The 23694-nt window shown below is 43.2% G+C and overlaps 1 protein-coding gene across 2 annotated transcripts; it reads left to right on the forward strand.

The window, feature by feature from the left end:
• The first annotated feature begins 2441 nt into the window (after positions 1-2441).
• Positions 2442-21586, forward strand: TP53INP1 (tumor protein p53 inducible nuclear protein 1). Of its 2 annotated transcripts, XM_036085172.2 has the most exons (5): positions 2442-2656; positions 11246-11504; positions 12062-12419; positions 15522-15559; positions 16699-16839. In XM_036085172.2, exons 2-4 carry the CDS (start codon positions 11393-11395, stop codon positions 15541-15543), a joined length of 492 nt encoding a protein of 163 aa, XP_035941065.1. In that variant the 5' UTR covers positions 2442-2656; positions 11246-11392; the 3' UTR covers positions 15544-15559; positions 16699-16839. The 2 variants fall into 2 exon arrangements, with proteins under 2 accessions (XP_035941065.1, XP_035941060.1); XM_036085167.2 differs by lacking the exon at positions 15522-15559 and having other exon boundaries at positions 16699-21586.
• Positions 21587-23694: the final 2108 nt, after the last annotated feature.

Raw genomic sequence — 23694 nt, forward strand, 5'->3', positions numbered from 1 at the left:
GTCTGCTTTTTATTATTTTCATGCTCCAGCAGCTGCAAACAATGTACGGTGATCGAACACTTCCTCATAGGGGCAGACTTCTCCCACGCTCCCTCCTCCACCCCCTTGGTACACTACTGGGATAAACAAACACCAGGTAGGAAGATTACAAATCCTTGAGAGAGTAAACAGAAAGCAAATGACCCCTGAGATAAGATAAGAAGTTTTTTTATGCCCCAAATTCCACTTTGTGGGGTTTAGAGAAGGTTGATCTGTCTGCCGTGGGCCTTTCTGTTGCTTAGCTTTGTGTTTTGGTTATCTATTGCTGCTTTTCAAACCACACCAACATTTAGTGCCTTAAAACAACAATCTCTTATTTGCTCGTGATTCTGTACTTTTGACGGGGCTCAGTGAGGATGGCTCATCTCGGTTCCATGTGGTGTCTGCTGGGATTGGAACTTCCTAGAGCACTTTCTCACTTGTATGTTTGGTACCTCAGCTAGGATGAGCTAAATATTTAGGGGCTGGCCAGGCATGTCTCTCTTTCCATGTGGCCTCTCCACATAGCTAGCTTGGGCTTCCTCACAGCATGGTGGTCTCTTCTTATGTGGCAGCCGGCTTTCCCCAGAGTGCAAAGCAGAGGTTGTCAGGCTTGCTTAATGCCCGGTCTTAGAGATCCTAGAACATGATCTCTGCCACATTCTATTAATCAAAGCAGTCCAGGGCCAGCCCAGATTCAAGGGGAAGAAAAAACAGTCTCCACCTCATGATGAAAGAAATATTGTGACCCTTTTTGGAAGCATCAGCTACCTCACACTGTTTTCTCGATCATAACAAAGTATTGTATGCTTTCACATTTTGCCTTTAACAGTTGATAAACCTTATCAAATTGGAAAAAGTAGGTCTCAATTTGACTTTTTAAAAATTAGACCTTTAGAATTATCATGCCTTTGTTCTGAATGGGAAGATGGTCTCTTCGAGGATACCTAAGAAGAAGGACGAGATTATGGAGCTCCAAGGATAGCAATAACATTTGAGAGAAAATATGAGGGTGTGCCTGATTTGCCAAAACCTAAATTGTAAAGCACACTTAACTCCATGAGGTTGTCCAGTCCAAGTTACAGCCTCAGTCTACCTCCTGAGAAAAAGTAAGATGGCCACCATATTTTGGTCATTACTTCTGGGTATCAGACAAATCACTGCACTTCGATTTACATCCTTTAAAACCAATATTGTTGGAAATGGGCTGACCACAGGCTTCTTGGGAAGGTCAGAATGTGAGAGTCTTTCAGATACTGTAGGATATACCTGTCAGTGGTTTCTATAAATTTCACCCTGGGTCAGAGAATTGCATCTCAGTCAAAACAGGATCCACATGAGAGCAGAGATGCATCAACATGACTCCCTCGCCTCTGCCAGACACAGTTAATCCATCTATCCGCATACAGAGCTTTGGTTTGGAAAGCATTTTCCAGCCCACTGTCTCATTTTCTTCTCACTATAAATAACCGGTGAGCAGGTTGGCCCCGTGTGAATGCCAACGGTTTGCAGGTATGTAAACAGTAAGACAGAGGTCATCACCTCCCCGGGTCACATGGGAGCCTGGATGCAGAGACCGGGGAAGAAGCAGCTCTCCATGCTCTCCTTCCTCCAGGGTTCTTCAGGTCTGCTGGAGGACAGGGCCCTCCAGGCCACGGACCTCTCTGCCTTCGGCTCTGGTCTCAGGGCCCCTTCCGCCTTGCCTGCTGTAGGTAGGATCCTGAGGCTGTAGGCAAGTTCAGTCAGCTCCCCGTGTCAGTTACCACAGGGTGATGGGGCCTGGCTCAAAAAGGAGGTTAAGTGGGCCAGCACCCCTGTATCTGGAGCCAGACTTTCTTTCTCAAGGCGGCCAAGAAGCGGACCTGCCTTTACAGGGCCACGACTAAGGCTTTACCCCTACACTGGCCTGAACGGGCCCCTTGGGGTCTTTGGCCTCCATCACTCTCAACGCCCTTAATTTTCCTCTCACAGCAAACACTGCTTTCCGTCCCTCTGTGCCCCAAACGCTCGGCCCCTTACTCGGGCAAAGGGTCGTTGGGGTCAGGGCTCTTCCTCTCACCCTTCCCGTTCTTCCTCACACTCCTGCGGGTTCCCATTTCTGCTGGCCCCCGGCCCTCCCGGTCACCCCAGTGCCGGCACCCCACCCCCCCAACACACACCCCCTTCTCGCCCTCCCTTCCGCTCGCCCCTCTTCTCGCCCCCCGGCGCCCCGGCTTTTGTTGCCCGGGCTTGTTTCTAACTTGAGAGCGTCGCCCGGCTCGGCGCCAGGTCACGTGCGTTAGTGACAACCTCTCGCAGGGCGGCCCCGGGGCCCCCGCGCCGCCGATTGGTGGGGTCGGGCCTGGCGCGGCCCCGGGGCGGGGCGGCCGCCCGGGCGGGCCCGACGGGCGGGCTCAGCGGCCGATCAGCTGTTCCGAGCGCAGCACAACAACAAAAGGAGCGAGCCGGGCGGCCGGCGGCCAGTGGTTCAGCAACAGGACAGGCGGAGCGGCTCTGCGCCCCGCGCGCCGCGCCCGCCGTCCGGGGAGCCGCAGCTACCTCAGCAGCCCCGCGCCCGTGCGCGCCGGGCCCCGCCGAGCGACGCGCCCGCTGCCTTGGCCGCCCGTCTCCGCTCGTCTCCGCTGCCGGTCGGGCCCACGTAAGTGCGGGCGGGGCCGCCGCCCGGGGCCGCTCGGGCCGGCCGGCCGCCCCCCGCGCCTCCCGCCTCCTCTCCCGGGCGGCCCCGCGGCCCCGGCGTGCGGGCGGAGGCGGACGAGCGGGGCGCTGGGCGGCGGGTGGGTGTTTGGTTTCTGCCTCCTCCCGCGAGCGTGGCCTGTTTTCTTGGCCGCGGCAGGACCTCCTCCTCTTTCTCCTCCTCCTCCTCACTCCCTTCCACTCCTCCTCCTCCTCCTGCCCTCGGCCGTTGGACTGGCGTCGGGGGCTCCGGGCTCCAGGAGGAGCCACCGCGGCGTCCCTCTCCGCCCGCTCGGCGGCCCTGCGCTCCTCGCCTCCCCCGCCGCCCTCGCAGCAGCGGGTCGCGCCCGGAGCACCGAGGGCCCTGCGGCGCCGGGAACCCTCCTCTCTTCCGCGGCCACCAGCGCCCAAGTGCCCTGGGCGTCCGCCTGTCCGCTGCATGTCCCCTGACCCTGCTTGATCTTACACCTCACTCTTTGAGGCTGCACCTGTGGAGGGGGCGCTGTACTTGTCCGTCAAGGGTAAAATCCTAACCGTTTTGCTCCCTGACGCCGACTGAGCGCTTACGCTGTGCCGTGTACTCTGCTGCGGGCTTTACGTGCATCAGTTCTCCCAGCTGCTCCTCGCGGAGACCCTCTGAAGGAGGCTGTATTACCCGGTGGATAGGAAACCCGAGGCCCAGAGAGATTCAGTTCTTTTACTCGAGGCCACACAGCCAATTAAAAGGAAATGGTGTCTTCCCTTTCAAAGTTGCAGATGAATTTTATGTGGGCATTCCTCGTTTTGTATTACATTTCCTAATTTCGTCTTTTCATCAGCATCTATGTTGATTCCAGTTTAGGAGAGGTTAAGGAAGAGCCCCTTTCCATCTGTAACCCCCAAGTATTTGGGCATCTGTTGCTAAAAGAGCCTTTTCTAAATGCAGAGTAGTTTTGGAAAAGGGGAGGAGAAAGTGACCCATGGGGTCATTGAACAGAGGTAATAACGAGGTACCCTGAAATCATTTGCTTGGTAATTGAAATACATTGTTCATTGCAGATGTGAAAATCCCTGGGAAGTGTTTGATTTTAAGTCACAGCCACTATAATTCTGAACTGGCAGCATAATTTTTAAAGGCCCCTGCCTGGAACCGGGACCTCATTAATTTGTATGACCAACGTCTCTTTTGTTTTTTCATCCTGTCTTTTGTTCTTTTCTGAGAATGCCTGCTCACTCGGTTGCTCCCTCATACTTCTCTTGGGAATGGCTCTACCTTAAAAATTGAAGGTTAACAGGCTAAGAATGACCACTTACTGCTGTCTTTGTCCACTGTCATTCACCGTTCAGGGCAGACAGTGGTGGGTCTCTGGGAGAATAACCCCCTGTGACCAGTGGAATAGGCTGAGTAGAAGCAGAACAAGCAAAGACAACTTTCTTGGCTTGGTTTTTTTGCAGTTTAAAATCAATTCTAAATTACTTGAACCAGCATATTTATTTTTCTAAAATAGAGAGGGTGGGATATAAAGAGAAAAATCATTTTGAGGCCGCTTTTCAGTGAAGATGTGTTAGGTTAGTCACCTGATATTTTGAGTGTCAAGAAGCCACAGCCGTACACACAGTTAAAGTTAGATCATCAAACTTGTGGGTGTTTTTTTTTTTTTTAATTTAAAAATGTTGTTTCTGGAGCCTCCTACTGGCAGCCAAAACCCACTGAAATGCACTGTTCTCTGAAGTTCATAAAAGCAGAGCTGAGGCTGGAAGGAGCCTGAGCAGTCGTGTGCAGGGAAAAGTGAGACCCTTGGAAGCACACAGATTTACACTCTGATGCTCGCTCCAACCCTGACCAGCTCGGTCACTTTCGAGCAAGTTAGTTAATGTCTGAGCCTCAGTTTCCTGTTAGTAAAATGTGACAAATAAGTACCTCAGCTCTCTGTCACATACAATAAGTATTCAGTAGGTTGTAGCTCTAATTATTATATAAACATTTTGCAGATAAAGACATTCAGACCCAAAGATACTAAGTGGCTTATAGTCACACCGCTGGCTTGGAATGGACTTAAGTATTCCAAGTTATATTTAATATTCTGAGTTAATATTTACTGGCTGCCTGCTCTGTGTCGGGCACTATTCTGAGGGATACACGCTTAATCCTCACATTGGCACTTTCCTCCCCATTTTAGGGATGAAAACAACTGAGGCACCTAAAGTTTACTAAATACCTTAAGTTCACACAAGTTGCAGGTCGCAAAGCCAAGATTTCAAACACAGCAGGGTAACTCCAGAGCCACACTGCCTGTTGGTTGTTTGTGTGTCTCAAAAATAAGAAAATAAATTATACTAACAAGCTCTTCCAGACTAGCAACGCCTTTTCTAAGTTCACAAACTAGAATGCTCTTCCCCATAAGTATTAAACTTAGCTACCTTTCTCTGCCCAGAGCATTTCTAACTCATGTAATAATGTGAAAAACATTAATGATAAAATGTTAAGTAACAAAGCAGGATACAGTATTGTGCATTCACTAGACTTCCTGATAAAAAGAAACCTTATGTGGAGGAGAAAATGCATAAAATGCTAACAGTGATTGCAGCAAGGCAGTGAAATAATTATTCTCCCTATTTTCTAAACTGTTTATAATGTAGTTTTGTTTAATTTTTATAATGAAAAAGAGTGTGTGTGTGTGTGTGTATCTGTCTGTCTGTCTGTGAGTCTGTGAGGTATTTTGCGCCAGGAGAACAGGGACAAAGCTGCCTTCTTGAAATGCTGTGGCCCAGATACTTTGTTTCTTTTCTCCACTGGGGTGAGACTGCCCTGGTAGATTGGCTGAGGTTGGTTAGTTACTGTGGAAAGCTTGCAGATGCCCCAAACAATAGCAGTGCCACCTTCCCTGGCCTTCTTTGACCCTACCTCTTTGCTAAATTCCAGAATTGTATTTGTAAATTTGTCCTCTTAGGACACATGCTTTCTCTGGAATTTTCACTTTGGTTTTATCATTGCCCTAGAGTTGTAAATATCAAAAAGTCCATGACCGGGGCGCCTGGCTGGCTCAGTCAGTAGAGTGTGAGACTCTTGATCTCAGAGTGATGAGTTTGGGCCCCACGTTGGGAGCAGAGTTTACTTTTAAAAAAAATTAAATTAAAAAAAAATGTCTGTGGGGCACCTGGGTGGCTCAGTCATTAAGCATCTGCCTTTGGCTCAGGTCATGGTGGAGCCCCACATCGGGCTCCCGACTCAGTGGGAAACCTGCTTTTCCCTCTCCCACTCCCCCTGCTTGTGTCCTCTCTCTCGCTGTCTCTCTCTCTCTGTCAAAATAAATAAATAAAATCTTTAAAAAAAAAATGTCTGTGACATGTAGTGAGAAGTGAAGTCTGAGGCTCTGCTTTGACTTACAGCTCCACATAGAACTAGCCCCATTAGGAGCCTCCATTCCTGGGCAGGAGCGAAGGTGAAGGATAGCAGTGACTGGGTAGGGCCAGTCTCTGGGTAATTGGGAGGTTAGGCTATCAAGATTTTTTTTATTATTATGTTATGTTAGTCACCATACAGTACATCATTAGGTTTTGATGTAGTGTTCCATGATTCATTGTTTGAGTATAACACCCAGTGCTCCATGCAGTACATGCCCTCTTTAATACCCATCACCAGGCTAACCTCTCCCCCCTCCCCTCTAAAACCCTCAGTCTGTTTCTCGGAGTCCATACTCTCACATGGTTCGTCTCTCCCTCCGATTCCCACCCCCTTCATTTTTCCCTTCCTTCTCCTAATGTCCTCCATGCTATGCCTTATGTTCCACAGATAAGTGAAACCATATGGTAATTGACTTTCTCTGCTTGATTTATTTCACTTAGCATAATCTCCTCCAGATCCATCTATGTTGATGCAAAAGTTGGGTATTCATCCTTTTTGATGGCTGAGTAATATTCCATTGTATATATGGACCACATCTTCTTTATCCATTCATCTGTTGAAGGGCATCTCGGCTCTTTCCACAGTTTGGCTATTGTGGACATTACTGCTACGAACATTGGGGTGCATATGGCCCTTCTTTTCACTACATCTGTGTCTTTGGGGTAAATACCCAGTAGTGCAATTGCTGGGTCATAGGGTTAGGCTATCAAGATTTTAGAGATTTTTCTAGAACTGCGTTGTCCAGTAGAAATATATAATGTGAGTTATATGTATGTTTAAATTTTCTAGTAGCCACATTAAGAGAGAAAAATAGGTGAAATTAATTTTATTAATACATTTTATTTATCCTAACATATTTCAAAATTACTTCTTATTTCAACATATAATTAATATAAAAATTATTGAGATATATTACATTATTTTTGAGGGAGCACTAAGTCTTTGGAAATACATTCTGGTATATTTTAAACACATCACATCTTAATTCATATGTAAAATTTTCATTGGAAATAGTTAATCAGTTGTTCAGAACGTACTTGAAAGTTTCCAAAAATTGGCTCAATTGTCAGCTTTCAAATTTGAATTTGAAATGGATTAAAATTAAATAAAATCTAAAATTCAGATTTTTGGACAAACAAGTCATATTTCAAGTGCTCATTCACCTGATGTGCCTTGCGGCCACCTCACTGAACAACTTTAGCATGTTGGGGGCTCTCCAACAGCTCCTTGTCCTTTCTGACTCCTACAGAAAGCAGGACCAAAGGAACCTTGAGAAGTTAGTCCAACGCCACTTCTTCATTGTGCTAGAGGTCTATAGGGAGAGTAAAGAGGTGATCCAACACAGTCTCCCCATTTTTCCGGTGGTGAGACTGAGGCTCAGAAGGGTTAGATTGTTTAGCTCCAGCCACCTATGGTAGAGAGAGAGCCAGAACCCTCTCCTGCTGGTGCCCAGGCCAGCCCTCCTTCCACCTCTCCCCAAACTAGTCTTTGTCCTTCCCACGGGGCCTCAACAGGTGTGTCATGTAAATACGAGCCCTGACTCAGGACAGATGAGAATGAGCTCTCCCCTTGCCTGGCTGAGCTCCTGAATATTCTGCCCACCCAAGGTTGGTTGCCCTTGCCGGAGATATGGGATATCTCAAGGCAGCCTCTGACTTCAGGAAACCAAAAGAAGATGGACTTGTGCTGCCCTGTGGAAAGTTCCTCCAGAGGCACCTTTCCTGTGGCAGAGTTGTATATGTTCTAGGCATAAGCTGGCTTCTATCACATAGGTTTGGAGCTGTAGCCAGAGGGGGAATAGTTTGCAGTTGGGAACCCACAGCTGCCCAGCCACAATGGCACCAGCATTGTTTTCTGCCTTGTAGCTGCCCCTTAACTGGCCCGGGCCCCAGTGACTTACCCTCATGTGGCATCACAGTTCGGGGACAGGTGCTCATTCAGAACGAGCAGGGGTTTTCTGTGGGGTACTCTGCTTTACACCCTGCAGCTCTGGCTTCCTGGCTGATACAGGGCCTGAGGCCAGCCCTATACTCTGGAAAATTGGGATTATTCTCTCAACTGGTCCAGCAGACACTAGATTGTACTTGGGGCCAATATATGCCTTCATAATTTAAGAGAAATGGGGGGAAGATTTTTTAAGTATCTTTTTTTCCCTCCTAGCTTATATGCTGAAAACCTTTATTTACATCAGACTTTGTGATAGCTCATCTTTTAGGCTATAACTATGGCACTAGCGTAGGTCAAGCAAACTACACAAGCCCGCTTTTCTTCTAACTTCTCTTACGTGGAACATAAAGCTGAATTTGAATTCTGTACTAGAGCTCCAGCCTTCATGATTTGGCCATGCTGCTTTCCAGAAGGGTTTCTGGAAGACTGGTTATGCAAGTAACATTTCCTGTTTACTCTCTTTTAATAATTAATGGCTGATGATGACGGATTGTGACCACAAAAGTGTTCAAATGTCATTTATTTGAACACATTTGTAGTACTACACCTTCCTAGTAGCGTGCCAGACAGTTGTAGCAGTCCCATTTGCACATAAAGCATTCAACCGAGAGTCTCCTCTACTACAGATTATAACTACATTTATAGCTAAAAATGATGATCATTTTGAAAGTGAAGGGTCAAGAGTCTGAAGTTATGGATTCAAGGCTGCTGCTCATGAGAAAGAGTATCATTTATTTATTTTTTTTTTAAAGATTTATTTATTTATTTATTTGAGAGAGAGAATGAGATAGAGCATGAGAAGGGGGAGGGTCAAAGGGAGAAGCAGGCTTCCCGCTGAGCAGGGAGCCCGATGCGGGACTCGATCCCGGGACTCCGGGATCGTGACCTGAGCCGAAGGCAGTCGCTTAACCAGCTGAGCCACCCAGGCGCCCGAGAAAGAGTATCATTTAATGGATGCTTTTTGCCATCCCTTGATGGTTTCATCTACTCATGGTTTCTGTTACCCCCTTTGTGTTGACAGCTCCCAAATCTGTGCCCCCAGCTGAGACCATGCCCTTGCACTCCAAAGCCCTGTATATATTCAGCTGCCTAGTAGACAACACCAAGCACATGACTTGCAGATTCCCAGATTCAGCATGTCCAAAGTGCCCAACCTCCACCTTCTGCAGTATGGCTCTTCCACTAAATGGTCCCACCACCACCACCCCCACTGGCTTCTGGTAGAGGGTCATCCTTGACTTTTCCCTGCCTGTACGTAACTTCTGGCTTAGAAGGTCTTATAGGATCTGGCTCCTGCTTAGCACCCCAGCCTGCTGTCATGACCGTCATCTGGATCTTGAGTCGTACAGAAGGGGCCACATTCTCACTCATCGATAGGCTTCCTGCATTCTTGATCTTACCCACTCAGGACCAAAGTCATTTACTGCAGGAGTCCTTCCTGACCACTCCCTGCCTAGATCTGGGGAACACCCCGTTCTTTTTCCGTGGCATTCATCACACTGGGTTGTTAACACTTGCCATGGGAGGGCGGGATTCACTCCTGCCTCCCCTGTGCTTAGCACTCTGCCTGATGCACAGTAGGTACTCAGTAAATATTTGTAGAATAATAGTTGACATTGACTGAGAACTTTGTGCCAAGTGCCTTGCTAAGTAGGTTGCCTGCATTATCCCATTTCACAAGAGTAGGATCAGGGAGACCGGCAGGGAGGTAGCGATCGGCAGAGTCCAGAGGGACACCAGCTTGGCTTCAACTAGGCTGAAAGTGGTGGCAAGGAGCGGGCAGATTTAAGGCACATGTGCAGCTAGAGTCAACAGGACTTGGTGAAAGTTTGGTTGAGGGCTTGGGGAGGGAGCAGAAGGAGTAACTGCTGGGTTTTTGCTTGAATAAATGCTGGGCGCTGCTGCTTGTTGCTGAGAAGGGGAAGGAGGACAGTGTATGTGGGTTTGTGGGGGGGAATTAGAAGTTCTCTTTGGCATGTGTTAGGTTTGATATGGCCATCAGGTAATCAGGGAGAAATGGTTATATAAATCTGGAATTCTGGACTAAGATCAGACAAGGCTGCAGTTCCTCACTTGGAACTCACCGGGGGACGCCTGGGTGGCTCAGTTGGTTGAGCATCAGACTCTTGATTTCAGCTCAGGTCATGATCTCAGGGTTGTGAGATCGAGACATGCGTTGGGCTTAGCATGGAACCTGCTTAAAGAGTCTCTCTCCTGGGGCGCCTGGGTGGCTCAGTCGGTTAAGCGTCTGCCTTCAGCTCAGGTCATGATCCCAGGGTCCTGGGTTCGAGTCCTGCATCGGGCTCCCTGCTCAGCGGGGAGCGTGCTTCTCCCTCTCCCACTCCCCCTGCTTGTGTTCCCTCTCTCGCTGTCTCTCTCTCTGTCAAATAAATAAAATCTTTTTAAAAGATTCTCTCTCCTCCCTCTGCCCCTCCCTGCTCCTCTGCTTGGTGTGCTCTCCCTTAAAAAAAAAAAAAAGAACTCACCAGAACTCCATGAGGTAGAATATTGCCAACTGAAGTAGCATGACTTCTCTCTCACATGGAGCGCAAACAGCAGAGCCAGCGTTTGAACCCGGGCGTGTTGACCACAGCACCTCCCTGCCCGCCGCCACACGGTGAATGGTTTCCAGGGCTAGCTGCTGTCCTCCTCAGTTTTCTACAGTGTAAATTTCTCTGTGCCAACTGTACGATTATGCTGTACTTACTGATTTTTAAATGGAATTAGGTATGCTTACAGTCATATAGAAGAACAGAACAGAAGAGAAAATGAGCCAAGGAAAGCTGGTGGTCATCCAGGACTGTTGCAGGCTTCCTTCGGCAGCTTCTGGGCGGTTGAATGTCATACAGCAAGACCGTTAATATCTGGTGTTTGCTCTTCTTCTTATAGAAAAGCAGTATTTCAGCTTGAACTACATGAGTCAGATTTATCCCTTATAAAAGCACAGATGTGAAAAACAACCAACTCCCTCCCTTTCATTTCACATTGATTTACAGGTTGCATTTGAGTACTCAATTCATAATGGTTTATCAATAAAGAGGTACTGCGTTTCTTGTGTGTGACACCTGTGGGAGGGGAACGGCTGTAGCTACAGGCTAAGGCTTGAGCTTTCTTCTAAAGGGGTGTGTGCGTGTGTGGGGGTACACGCTTTCGAAACCACACACACATATTGTATAAATATATGCTGATTGGAAATAACCTTTTTTTCCTATTTTATTTTAGGGATAATGACTCTTCTTGCTCTCGCCTAAGTTGAATAAGCACCTTGTGCACTTTAATCTCCTGTCGTGCCATCAGGCTGACTGAAGACAGTATTTTGAAATCTCAGCCGTAAAGACATCCCGCCAAAGTCTCAATCTTGCCTTAACCATGTTCCAGAGACTGAATAAAATGTTTGTGGGTGAAGTCAGTACTTCTTCCAACCAAGAACCAGAATTTAGTGAGAAAGAAGATGATGAATGGATTCTTGTTGACTTCATAGGTAAGGTATTCTTAGCTGTTAATCATCACAGCAAAAATGGAAAACCCCGCGTCTCAGTTTTTACAAAAGTAAACCAGTAACTCTGAAGGTTTTGAAGCCTGAAAAGAATTTGTCTAAAAAAATTGCAGGCAACATCCTGTGCCAGATGATCAGTCAGTGAAATTGATTGACGTCAGATCTTCCAGTTTGGCAACTCTCCTACGCTGTTCAGATCAGATGCACTTTAATAGGAAATCCTGTGCTAGATGAACAGTGGCCCACATTGCTCATCACGTTTACTCAGCAGGATAGATACAGTCTTCAAAACCATTCCCCAAAGCCGCCGTAATCCATCTGATGCAGGGTTACACCACACTACACACACACTGGGTGCTCAGAAATCATTTTATAATCATTATGAGGGAATATAAATGGTTCTGTGTCTCACCTAAACGAAAAGAGGAATGTGAACATCAGCTAACAGTATCGTCTCTTCTTTTTCTGTGCCCCGAATGTGATACCATCGGGATACTCCTGTTCCCGTGGGACCGCATCAACGAACGTGGACTATGATGTAGACGCTTGCGCTGGTCTCTCAGCACCGGGAGCCAAAGCCGAAGCCATCAGTGAAGAGTCACGTACTGAGCACCCTCCAGTCTTTTCCTGTTTACCTGCATCTCTTGAGTGCTTGGCTGATACAAGTGATTCCTGCTTGCTCCAGTTTGAGTCCTGTCCGATGGAGGAGAGCTGGTTTATCACCCCTCCCCCGTGTTTTACTGCAGGTGGATTAACTACTCTCAAGGTGGAAACCAGTCCTCTGGAAAACCTTCTCATTGAACATCCCAGCATGTCTGTCTATGCCGTGCATAGCTCCTGCCCTGGTATCGGTGAGGCTAGCTGTGGGACTGATGAATGTCCTGACCCAAGTAGCCCCAGGTATGTTGCGAGTGCAGTTAACCCTTGAGCAACATGGGTTTGAACTGCATGGGTCTACTTACACACAGAAGTTTTTCGATAAGCAGAGTACAGGCCTGTAAATGTATTTTGTGTTCCTTATGATTTTCTTAATAACATTTTCTTTTCTCTGGCTTACTTTATTGTAAGAATACAGTAGATAATACCTATAACATGCAAAATATGTGTTGATGATTGTTGATGTTACTGGTAAACTTCCCAATCAACAGGAGGCTCTTAGCAGTTAAGTTTTGGGTGAGTCATAGCTTACACATGGATTTTCAACTGCACAGGGGTTGGGGCCCCTAACCCCTGAATTGTTCCGGGGTTAACTGTATTTTACTCTGTCCACAAGCAGTCTGTTTGGCATGCAGTTTATTTATTTCTACTACAAGTCAAAGCTGATTTTTTAGAAGATGCAAAGTAATCTTGTTAGAGATTTATGAAAGCACGTGCATAGTGCACAAGGTAGTGGATGGTATGAAAAAACATGTTCATTTTAGATTTTCAAAAAAATTCATTAGAACATGGCCCCAATTATATAATGGAGAGCTGTTGGATTTATAGTACTCTGCTAGTGACAGAGAAGAAAAGACGCATTTCTGCTATGTGTCTCAATGTAACTGGCACTTTATACATGGAGTTATTTGGGGTATCAAATTCAACAAGAATCATATCTTTTTTTTTTTTTTTTTTTTTTTTTTTTAGAGAGAGCGTGCGAACAGGGAGGGGCAAAGGGAGAAGGAGAGAGAATCTTAAGCAGGCTCCCCGCTCAGCCCAGAGCCCGACGCGGGGCTCGATCTCACAACCCCGAGATCATGACCTGAGCCGAAATCAGGAGTCAGATGCTCAACCGACTGAGCCACCCAGGCGCCCCAAGAGTAGTATATCTTAAAATAAAACTCTTATTTTCTTCCAGGTAGTCTTAGCTGGGTCACATCAAATGGCACTTAACCTCGAAAACTTGACAAATCTTAAACATGAAGCAGAATAGCAATTTTACTGAAACATGTTGCCCAAAGAGTTGTTTCCTGCCTTACAGAGGAAAGATTTCGTACCCAAACAATATTTTCCTGTTATGTGGAAGTCCTAATTGGTCTGAAAGGCTCTGTTTGAATGGCAGATAGGCTGAGGGCCTGGAAAGGTTCAGGGCAAATGCCTGGTCAGTAAAGACTGATATGTTCCAAAGCAAACTTACAGACATTCTATGGCCTTTATCCAGAGAGTATATTCAAGATTGCTTCCACCTGCTAAAATAAAGCCCGTGGCCATGTTAATCACCCCAACGTCTGGCTATTCACAGTGCATGTTAGTGGAATGTGCCTATGGCGTTACGGTATTTGGGGGATGCTGGCCCTAATTCCCTATATACCTGTCAGCACTACAGGTGACGTGGAATCTTTGGAGCAGTTCAGAATGTTCCTGTAGTTAGCCCTGTAATCCAAAGGGCCTCTTTTTAGATTATTTGGGCTCTAACTCAACTAAGTGGATCATTGTATATATCTTCTGCTATTTCCTGTTTGCCAAATACAAACAAAACCCAGGCAGCTCATTCATTTAAGTTTACCAGAGTTTGCTGCACTCACAACTCTGAATACTGTAAGTAATTTTGTAATCTTCTATGAGGATGAACATATCCTTTACCAAACTGAGAAACAATTTGCTTATATAGTTACCTGGCTTTATACTGGGTAAGATCTTTGATGGGAAATGTTACTTTAACTGGTACTTGATTCAGCGCTTTAAGTTTATCAAGAGATCAGTGTTTCAGGCATTCCAACAAAAATTTAAAATTTCTCAGACATGGTGTTGATTAAATTGCCTTATAGTTGATTCAAATTAAGTTCTCAGAAATGCTTCCCACCTGATTCTGATCCCCCCTCTGTGGAATTCCACTCAAGAATTTAGCATGATTAATAGTCACTTTAAACATACTGATATTTGTATATTTACTTCTCAGTGTTTAAAGTGTGTGTGTATATGTACAGCAGCTTTGTAAATAATACTATTATTCCAGAAGTAGTACATGTGCACTGCAGAAAATTAGAAAAGGCAAAGAGTAAAAATTTGAAAAGACATTCGCACGACCCAGAGATGAACACTGTTAACCCCCTCGGGCACATCCTTCTAGGTCGTTTTTTTCTCTCTGTGCCCACCGCGTGCACATGCATGAGTGAGCACACACACACACACACACGCGCACACACACGAACACGCAAACACATTCTTAACCCAAATGGGATCAAGCTGTATATACTGTTTTATAACCTGCTTCTTTAGGCAATGATCTGTACCTTTTTCTTCTCAATAAAATTTCACTTCATCTACTACCCATACCATACTCCGCTTTCTGCACTAGAGTCCAGAATATTTCACCTCATTTGTCCAAACCAGCATCTAGTCCAGGACCATGCTCTGCGTCTGGTTATGTGTTTGCAGTTTTGTGCAGTCAGAATGATCATTTTTTTTCTATCTGGTTTGTTTTTATATCTTGTTCTCTGTTTTGATATAACATATAGGAAAGTTAAACAAATATGTACTTTTCCATATAGATAGGATCAAAAGAACACACTTCACTTTCTATGAATTCGTTCTGAACATAGGAAAGTACTGCAAATTATCACAGTTTTATAATAACTAAAAAAATTTTAGCATCTTTATTTCTGGATTTCAAATTCTTATTTAAAAAAAAAAACCACTAAACCAAGATAGATCAGGTGTTACCAAAATTAGGATAGCTATTTAGTAAATATCTGTATTTTCTGAGTAGGAAATAAATGATGTCTTTAAAAGTTAGATAGCTTCCATCCTGTCTATCCTTGGGGATATTACCATAAAGCATGTAAGAGGAGGGTGTTTCATAATTTCAGATGGGCTTCAGAGAGTGTTTTATTATATTTTGGCCTTTGTAAGTATTGTTTATGAGGTTTATGTGCTATCATAATCTCAAATAATACATGTGCCTTTAATGACCCATAGTAAACCAGTTTTAATTACAGAAAATGCACCATGTCCTAACAGTAAAATTAAATAGCATTTTAAATCTTACTAGTGATTTAATAGTTCACCATTTAACATTTGTAGGGCCAGGAAAAGCTGCTTATAAGACTCACGGGCACAGAGTAAGTATATTCCCTTTGAGACTGTGTAATATGTGTTATCAGTCTGATCAGGAAGACTAAGGACTCAAAATGCCCACCTTTTAAAAACTGCTGCTGTCTTTATATTAACTTCTTTCTATCAGCTTCTTAATGTGACCCCTTTTAATTCTATTTTTTAAAAAATCTTAAAAAATAATAGTGTTTTCCTCTAGTGATTACAGATACAATCTATAACTGCCCTTGTTGTATAAAATAACCCTCTTAAAACTCCTCATGTCATGTGTTTATATAGCTTATATCTATCCTATTAGATAGCTTTTAATGTAGAAAACAGAATAATGATGTGGTTTGTAGCCATATTTTAAGATGTGTTCTCCACAGGTCTTTGTGATATTACTATGCAAAGGCCATCCCAAAATGTGCCCTGTTGCGAAATCAATGAAAAACTTAGAGTTGTCTTTTATAATAAACAGGTAGCTTTTTATCCAGAAATATGCTAAATGAATAGAATTTTCTTATGCATATTTCTTTTAAATATAGATTTAAAGCTAGTTTCCTGGAACATTTACTTATAGACAGAAAATGTGTGTGAAGGTGCAGTTAGCGTAATGCATCAGTATCGACCCTGCTTCCTAACCACAGTCTTTGGAGTAAAACCTGTATTAGAATCTTGGTTGCGTGAGGTAGTAATTGTGACCTTCACATCACTGAGCCTTAGCTTTCTGAGCAGTAAAATTTGGCAATTAAAATATTGTCCTTTTAAGATTATGGTGAGAATTAAATACATTAGATTTGCAAAACAGTTGGCAAATACAGGTATTCAATAAATGTTAGTCCCCCTCACAGAAAAGCTTATCTAAATGCCGTTTGCTGCATAATTGAAATTCACTCAGAATGTTAAAGCACTTTTTAGAAAAATGCAGTCTACCTAATTAACCATCTGTGGATTGTATGACATATCTCTATGAAAAATGGGCTTCTCCTTTCTATCATTATCAGTCAGTGTGGTCACGATGTACAAACTTGTCAGCCATGAGACACTAAGCTCTCATTCAGCCATAAACAAATTAGTGTGGCAAATTGAATCACTAAGTACCTTTTTCAAGTTCATTAATAACACACTCTGTTACTTAATACATCCCCGTGTTTTTCCGTTTCAGGGTGGAGACTCAGGATGAAATGGGGCAGCACATCCATTGCTACGTTGCAGCTCTTGCAGCTCATACAGCTTTTCTGGAACAACCCAAGAGCTTTCGCCCTTCCCAGTGGATAAAAGAACATAGTGAAAGACAGTCTTTGAACAGAAATAGCCTTCGTCGCCAAAATCTTACCAGGGATTGCCACTCTAGGCAAGTCAAGCACAATGGCTGGGCTGTCCATCAGCCCTGCCCCCGTCAGTACAATTACTAAGAATTTCAAGATTGGTTGGATTCTCTTGGTTTGTGCATATGTGTGTGGACGTGTGTGGACGGACAATGAAGATGCTGTTTCTTTACAGCCAACTGATGACCAATCACAGTTTTATCGATGTGTTTAGACACTATCTTGAAAACCAGATTTATATGCTGTGTATCACATAATGCCTTGCTTTTAACATTTACGTTTTTGTAAATTTTTTTCAGAGTATTTTTGGAAACATATCAATACAGTTACAGTGTTTGGTGTTTGGGGATGTCTTTAAATCTATTAAGGTGTACATGAGTTAGCATTCTAAAGACATTTCTTCCCAAGTATGAGAATAGGCATCTTTCAATTTCATTTTATTTTGTATTACTTAATCAATATTTTGAGTAAGCAAAAATTTATTCTCAGGGTCGGCCATACACTTTATTGACCAGTACTTGATAATCTTTTCTGTATATAACGAATACATTTTTACACACTAACATGAGCATTAACAGGTGATAGTTGCCATGGATACAATGGAATTATGGCTGAACTTTCTCTTGAAAGAAAACTTGATATATTTCTGTGTGTATAGGTTTGGTTTTTTGTTTGTTTGGTTTTTGTTTTTTTGTTTTTTTTTCCGGATTAGCCATGCAGTTCATTTTGGAATTCAGGTACATATCAAGTGTTAGCGAACAGTGCATTCGGTAATTCCGACGTGAGTGTGTGACGTGGTACAGAGACATGCAAGTATCGTGGGACAAAAGCGCTCATTTCCCACGCAGAGGGATTCAGTTAGATCTGTGAAATTGTATTTGGAAAAATGTATGTCTACAACTAACCCGTTAGTCCACTATTTAACTCGTTTGGAGTCTTTCCTGTCAGCTGTCAACTCAGAAGTACTCGTCCGGGCACTTTAGTGACTTCTTATCGGTGACTGTCCAAGGGAAAAGAGGTAGGCTTCGTATGGCTGATACGGTGATCCGTCCTCTGCCATGGGGCCTGTCCTGCCGGGGGCAAGCAAGGCTGAGGAGGGACTCCTGGTGATGTCTTTTCCCAGCGTCTAAAGGAAGAGTGATAGGTTGGCTCCCTTGAGTTTCCTTTTTTTGTTTTTTTTTTTAGCTGGGGCTTCAGGCAGAATCTTTAACCACTTTGGCCTCTGTTTCCTCCACCAGCGGGGGAGTAGTAATATTTACCTCCCTCACAGTTGTGAGGACTGTGTACTGATGGGAAGGGGGCTGTCCAGAGCCGAACCTGGTGTGAAATTCCAAGGGCCTCGCTACTGAATCTGATGATGGGGATGGGGCCTGCGGCAGCTTTTCTGCCACAACTGTTCTTCAGAGTGTTGGTGCTAATGAGGCCAGGGTTCAAGGCTCAAGTCACACAGAGGCCAGTTAACACAGAGAAAAATCTATTTCGTACCTCCAGCCGGTCACTTTATTTTTTAGCAGTTGTGATGGGTTTTGCTGAGCCATCCACATTCACCGGGTCCTTCTCTAACTAAATTAAACATACACAATCCAAAGCACATTCTACTGACAGAATGGTAGTATCCCCTTTGTAATCAAATAGCTTATTTTTCCATCTCCTCTGCAACCCTAATTAAATAAATACATGTCTATATAAGGTTTTCAAGGGAAAAAGCCTATAGTTATGTGAAGTATTACATTTTTCAGTAACCCTGTAACAGCTCGGTGCAGGGAACTATGGGAGATTTTTTTTTTTTTTTTAATGAAGAGCTGTGCTCTTTTCTGCCTAGACTGGGATGTTTGGAGTCAGAGGAGGTCAGATAGCATCGTGAGATGGTGGTAGTAGGTTGTTCTTCCACTGGCCATGATGAAGTGCCAGGAATGTCTCTTTAGAACAAGAGTCTACATCCCCCTTCTTTCCTCGTTCCCTTTCCAGTTCCACTACCCCTTTATTTATTTGTTTTCTAATTAGGGGCCAAGTCTGTAAAGTTTTGTCAAACTGAGCTAGAAGTTATTTTGTTACTATTTGTGTTTACGAGAGTTGAGAGGTTAAGGTAGAGTTTTCATGAAGGTGTGTATGTTTTACACCATATCTGTTATGGGCCATATGTTGGTAACTTGAAAATAGACCAGCTAAATGTTTTCTGGATGTAAGCCTCTCAATACATGGGGGTCTCTTTTTTCATACATTACATGCAAGTTGTTAGTACCTCACAAACTACCGAAGTTCAGCCATGAGAATTTGTTTGGCAGCGTGAACAGATTCGTATATAAAATAGCAATGGTCTTTTTTTTTTACTATTATTTTTTCAAATTTCCTGATACCTGAAATACATTTACATCTCTATCCGTTATTGACTTTTTGTTTGCCTTATATCTAGACCAGTTTTTTATGGTTTATACCTGGAAAGCAAACACTTTCAGTCTTGGGGATGTTTTCTTAGGCTAACCATGCCATCTGTCCTATCAGACTGTGGTTTCTGTATCAGTATCTAAGGTTTCTGCCTGAAATCGGCACATGTTAGAACTGAAGAAAGTGGTTACACAATTCATCCTTGATCATTAGATGTTTGTTGGGCACCTAGTGTGTGCAAGACACAGACCAGTAACAGCAGAATGCTGTTGACCTGGTAAGTGTTGTTTGAAACATGGCCAAAATGCAATTTATTATAAGTTTATTATTTCTGCTGTTGCAAATATTAGTGGTTTACATTGTGCTTTCGTGCATATTTCTTAAAGCTTCAAGAAGGCAGTGAGAAATCAGACCCCTCTGAATTTAGTGCTCTGACAGCTTCCAGACTGATATATAGAATGTTACTTGGAAGAATTCTGGAACATGTGCACACAAGCAGTGCTTCATGAATGAGCTTCTTAGTTTTTAAAAATGCACCATGTTCCTCCAAGTTTGTGTTTTTGTTAATAAAACATTTTATAATGTGTTTTCTATGTTTATTACTTTTTCTTTCTCAACTAATTATGTATTGCACTGTAAGTTGAACATGAACCATCCATTATTTATCTTCTGTGGCAATGCATTTATATGGTTGGGTGGGTGGGGAATTTTTTGCAGAAGGTGCACAGTGATTGGATTTTTGACTTTCTACTCCAGCGAGCTTTCTCTACATTAATTTCCTGTACAATTTCCCAGTTCCCAGGCAGGCTGTTCCTGCTGACATACCTTCTCTGTTGTATCAGTACTTTGATTCTAGTGAGAAGACAGTTTACTTAAAACTTGAACGGGCCGTTCAGCATCGCCTATTGATTTTACTTCTCCAATCTGTGTAGTACACTGGTTTGTCATCTTTACATCTTCATTGAATCTGAGTGTCTTTGCTATTTCTGTTCCTCCTCAAGGAAAGATACTGTCTTTCTATACTCTTAGTAGAAAAGAGCAAAAAATATCTTATCCTCATTTTCTTTGAATTGGAAACAAAAGAAAGCAAAAAAAAAAAAAAAAAGAAAAGAAAATGAAGGATTCCAACTGGAAGATAGACATTTAAGTTTAAATAGATTAGTGGAGAAAGTTTAAGAGTTTCCAGGTATTTTTGTTCTTAGAATCAGTAAAAAGACTGCTCCTTGTACTGGAGATACTAGCCTATGTTTGTAATGTTACCTTAAAATTATCTTTTATTTTATAAGGCCCATTCATACTGGTTAAATTCTATTAAAAGTTGGGCTACTCTCTCGGATGGCTTCACTGCCATCAGCCATGTTGATGCATTATAACTGGCATCCTTATCTACTTATTTTAATGCTTACAATTTTATATGAAATGCTTTATTTAGAAAACCTACCTAACACAGTGGTGTCAGCCTTGCCATGTACCAATTTCACTTGAAATATGACACCAATTACAGTGGTTTAGGGTGGAGAAAGAGGTACTAGAAAGCATACAGATAAGGACATCGTTTTCTATTTGCAACAGTATCCTTTATGTGGGAGGGGACGTTACTATTCAAAGGAAGGCAGCTTAAGTGGATGTTTTGTGTATCATTTAGAAGTTTCCTTACAACATATTTTTTAATTGTATAATTATTAAATGCCCCATTTAGCTCTGTATTTGCCTGAAGTTTTAATATTTGTTTTCTAGGTGGACTTCTAAAAACCAAATCAGGACTTGGGGAGTTCGATGTGTGTGTATCCAAGCTTGATGTGTATGAGTGGTTTTGCTTGCTTTTTGGTTGTTTTCCTCCAGAGGTTTGGAACTTTAATCAATAACTGTGTGTGTTATTTTTTTTAAGTGGCTTGGGTTTGTTTCTCAAGTATAATTGTGAACACATTGGCTTTTCCAGGGCAGGGCATCAGTTACGGAGCCTGGAGAGGATGGTGGATTGTACTATGTGCCTTCTTGATGTATTTCTGGACACACATTTTTTTCAACTTGAAAACTCAAAAGGGACATTTGGTTAGATTATATACTGTACATCATCTATGCATAAATGGCAGCTTGTTTTCTTGAGCCACTGTCTAAATTGTTTTTCTGTTTTTATAGAAATTTTTATACTGATTGGTTTATAGATGGTCAGTTTTATACACAGACTAAACAATACAGCACTTTGCCAAAAATAAGTGTAGCATTGCTTAAACATTGTGTATTAATACCAAGTCTTTGTATCTGGGTTCAGTGGTGCATTTTGCACTACTTGAGTTGTGGTTTTTAATCTGTCAATAAATAAAATATTCTTCAACTTCACATTCGTCAGATTCTCTTATTTTATCTTTATGGTCACAGTCTTAAAACTAGATACAACTTAAATAAATTACTTGCTGTTTAATAGTTTTACTTGCCCAAAAGGTGTGTTTAATATGCACTTTAAATATTGTTTTTGGGGCACCTGGGTGGCTCAGTCATTAGGCGTCTGCCTTTGTACTGGCCAGAAGGTTATTTGTTGCAGCATTCTCTGTAAATGCAACCTAAAACCACCTAAATGCTTATACAGAAGAGAATGATTGAAAATATTATGGCACATCCACAAATAGAGGTCTATGCACATTAATCCGGAAAAAAAAAAAAAAAAGAGGATGAGCTCTCTGAACTGATCTAGAATGATTTCTCAGACTCTTAAGTGGAAAAAAAAGCAAAGTGCAAAAGAGTACACTAAGCTACCCTTCATGTAAGAAAGAATATAAGAAAACACACATTTGAGGGCGCCTAGGTGGCTCAGTCAGTTAAGCATCTGCCTTTGGCTCAGGTCATGATCCTGGGGTCCTGGGATCAAGCCCTGCATTGGGCTCCCTGCTCAGCGGGGAGTCAGCTTCTAACTCTTCCTCTGTCCCTCCCCCTGCTCTTGTTCTCTCTCTCTCTCAAAATAAAATCTTTTAAAACTATGGAAAGAGCCTAGGTGTCCATTGACAGGTGAATGGATAAAGAAGATGTGGTATATATATGCAATGGAATATTACTCAGCCATCAAAAAAAATGAATTCTTACCATTTGCAATGACATGGATGGAACTTACGCTAAGCGAAGTAAGTCAATCAGAGAGATAATTATATGATTTCCCTTGTGGAATTTAAGAAACAATGCTTAAATGATACTTAAATACCTAAAACAATACTTAAATATTTCTCCCTCTACCCCTCACCCTGCTCATGCTCTCTCGCTCTCTCTCTTAAATACTTAGGGGAAGGGAGGGAAAAATAAGATGAAATCAAAGAGGGAGACAAACCATAAGAGACTCTTAACTCTAGGGAACAAACTGAGGGTTGCTGGAGGGGAGGAGGGGAGGGGGATGGGGTCACTGGGTGATGGACATTAAGGAGGGCACTTGATGTAATGAGTATTGGGTGTTATATGCAACCGATAAATCACTAAACTCTACCCCTGGAACTAATAATACAGTATATGTTAGTTAATTGAATTTAAATAAAAAATTTTTTTAAATCTTAAAAAAGAAAACACATTTGTGCAAAATACTGGAGGAATAAACCTGACACTACAGAGACTGGTCACCTACAGAAGATGGGTAAAGAAGAGTTGGACCAAAGGGAGGAATTGGAGCAGATTCGTGAAGATCAGGGGGCGCCTCATTTCTCTGGGCATCCCTGTTTGCACAGCTCTGACTCTTAGAACCATAGAAATGCTTCCAGCACCCCCAATAAAAAGTGAAAATCAATCAATTAATTGAACAAATAGCAATTAAACTTAACTGTTAGAGATGAGTATATAACCACAGTGGAAGGAAAGAGGAAGGAAAGAACTAAGTCAACTGGGAGTCAGCATTTCCACAGGACATGGAAAGTGAGGACACAACCTCACAAGCACACTGCTCTAATCAGTGAATCTGTTTCTCACAGACGTAGCAGTTAGCAATTCTGTGTCTACCAGGACTGAACCGTCAAGGTCTGATAGAAACCGAGAGCCAGCTTTCTCACAGTACGTGCTGGACACGCCCTCAGGTGACCCCTGTAAGTCACAGCTTTTTTTTTTTTTTAGAGAGGAGACTTTTTTTTTTAAAGATTTTATTTATTTATTTATTTATTTGAGAGAGAGAGAGAGAAACAGCATGAGAGGGGAGAGGGTCAGAGGGAGAAGCAGGCTCCCCGCTGAGCCGGGAGCCCGATGTGGGACTCGATCCCAGGACTCCGGGACCATGACCTGAGCCGAAGGCAGTCGCTTAACCAACTGAGCCACCCAGGCGCCCTAAGTCACAGCTTCTACAACCAACCCCTGCCCCTTCAGGGAGGGCCGAACCTGTTACTCCTTCTCACCGATAGAATATGACGAAGGTGAGGGGATGTTGCTCCCAGGTTAGGTTGCATTCTATGGCAAAGGTAGGGATTTTGCAGACATAATCACAG

The sequence above is a fragment of the Halichoerus grypus genome, chromosome 5, assembly GCF_964656455.1.
Source record: "Halichoerus grypus chromosome 5, mHalGry1.hap1.1, whole genome shotgun sequence".
In the NCBI taxonomy this organism is placed as follows: domain Eukaryota; kingdom Metazoa; phylum Chordata; class Mammalia; order Carnivora; family Phocidae; genus Halichoerus; species Halichoerus grypus.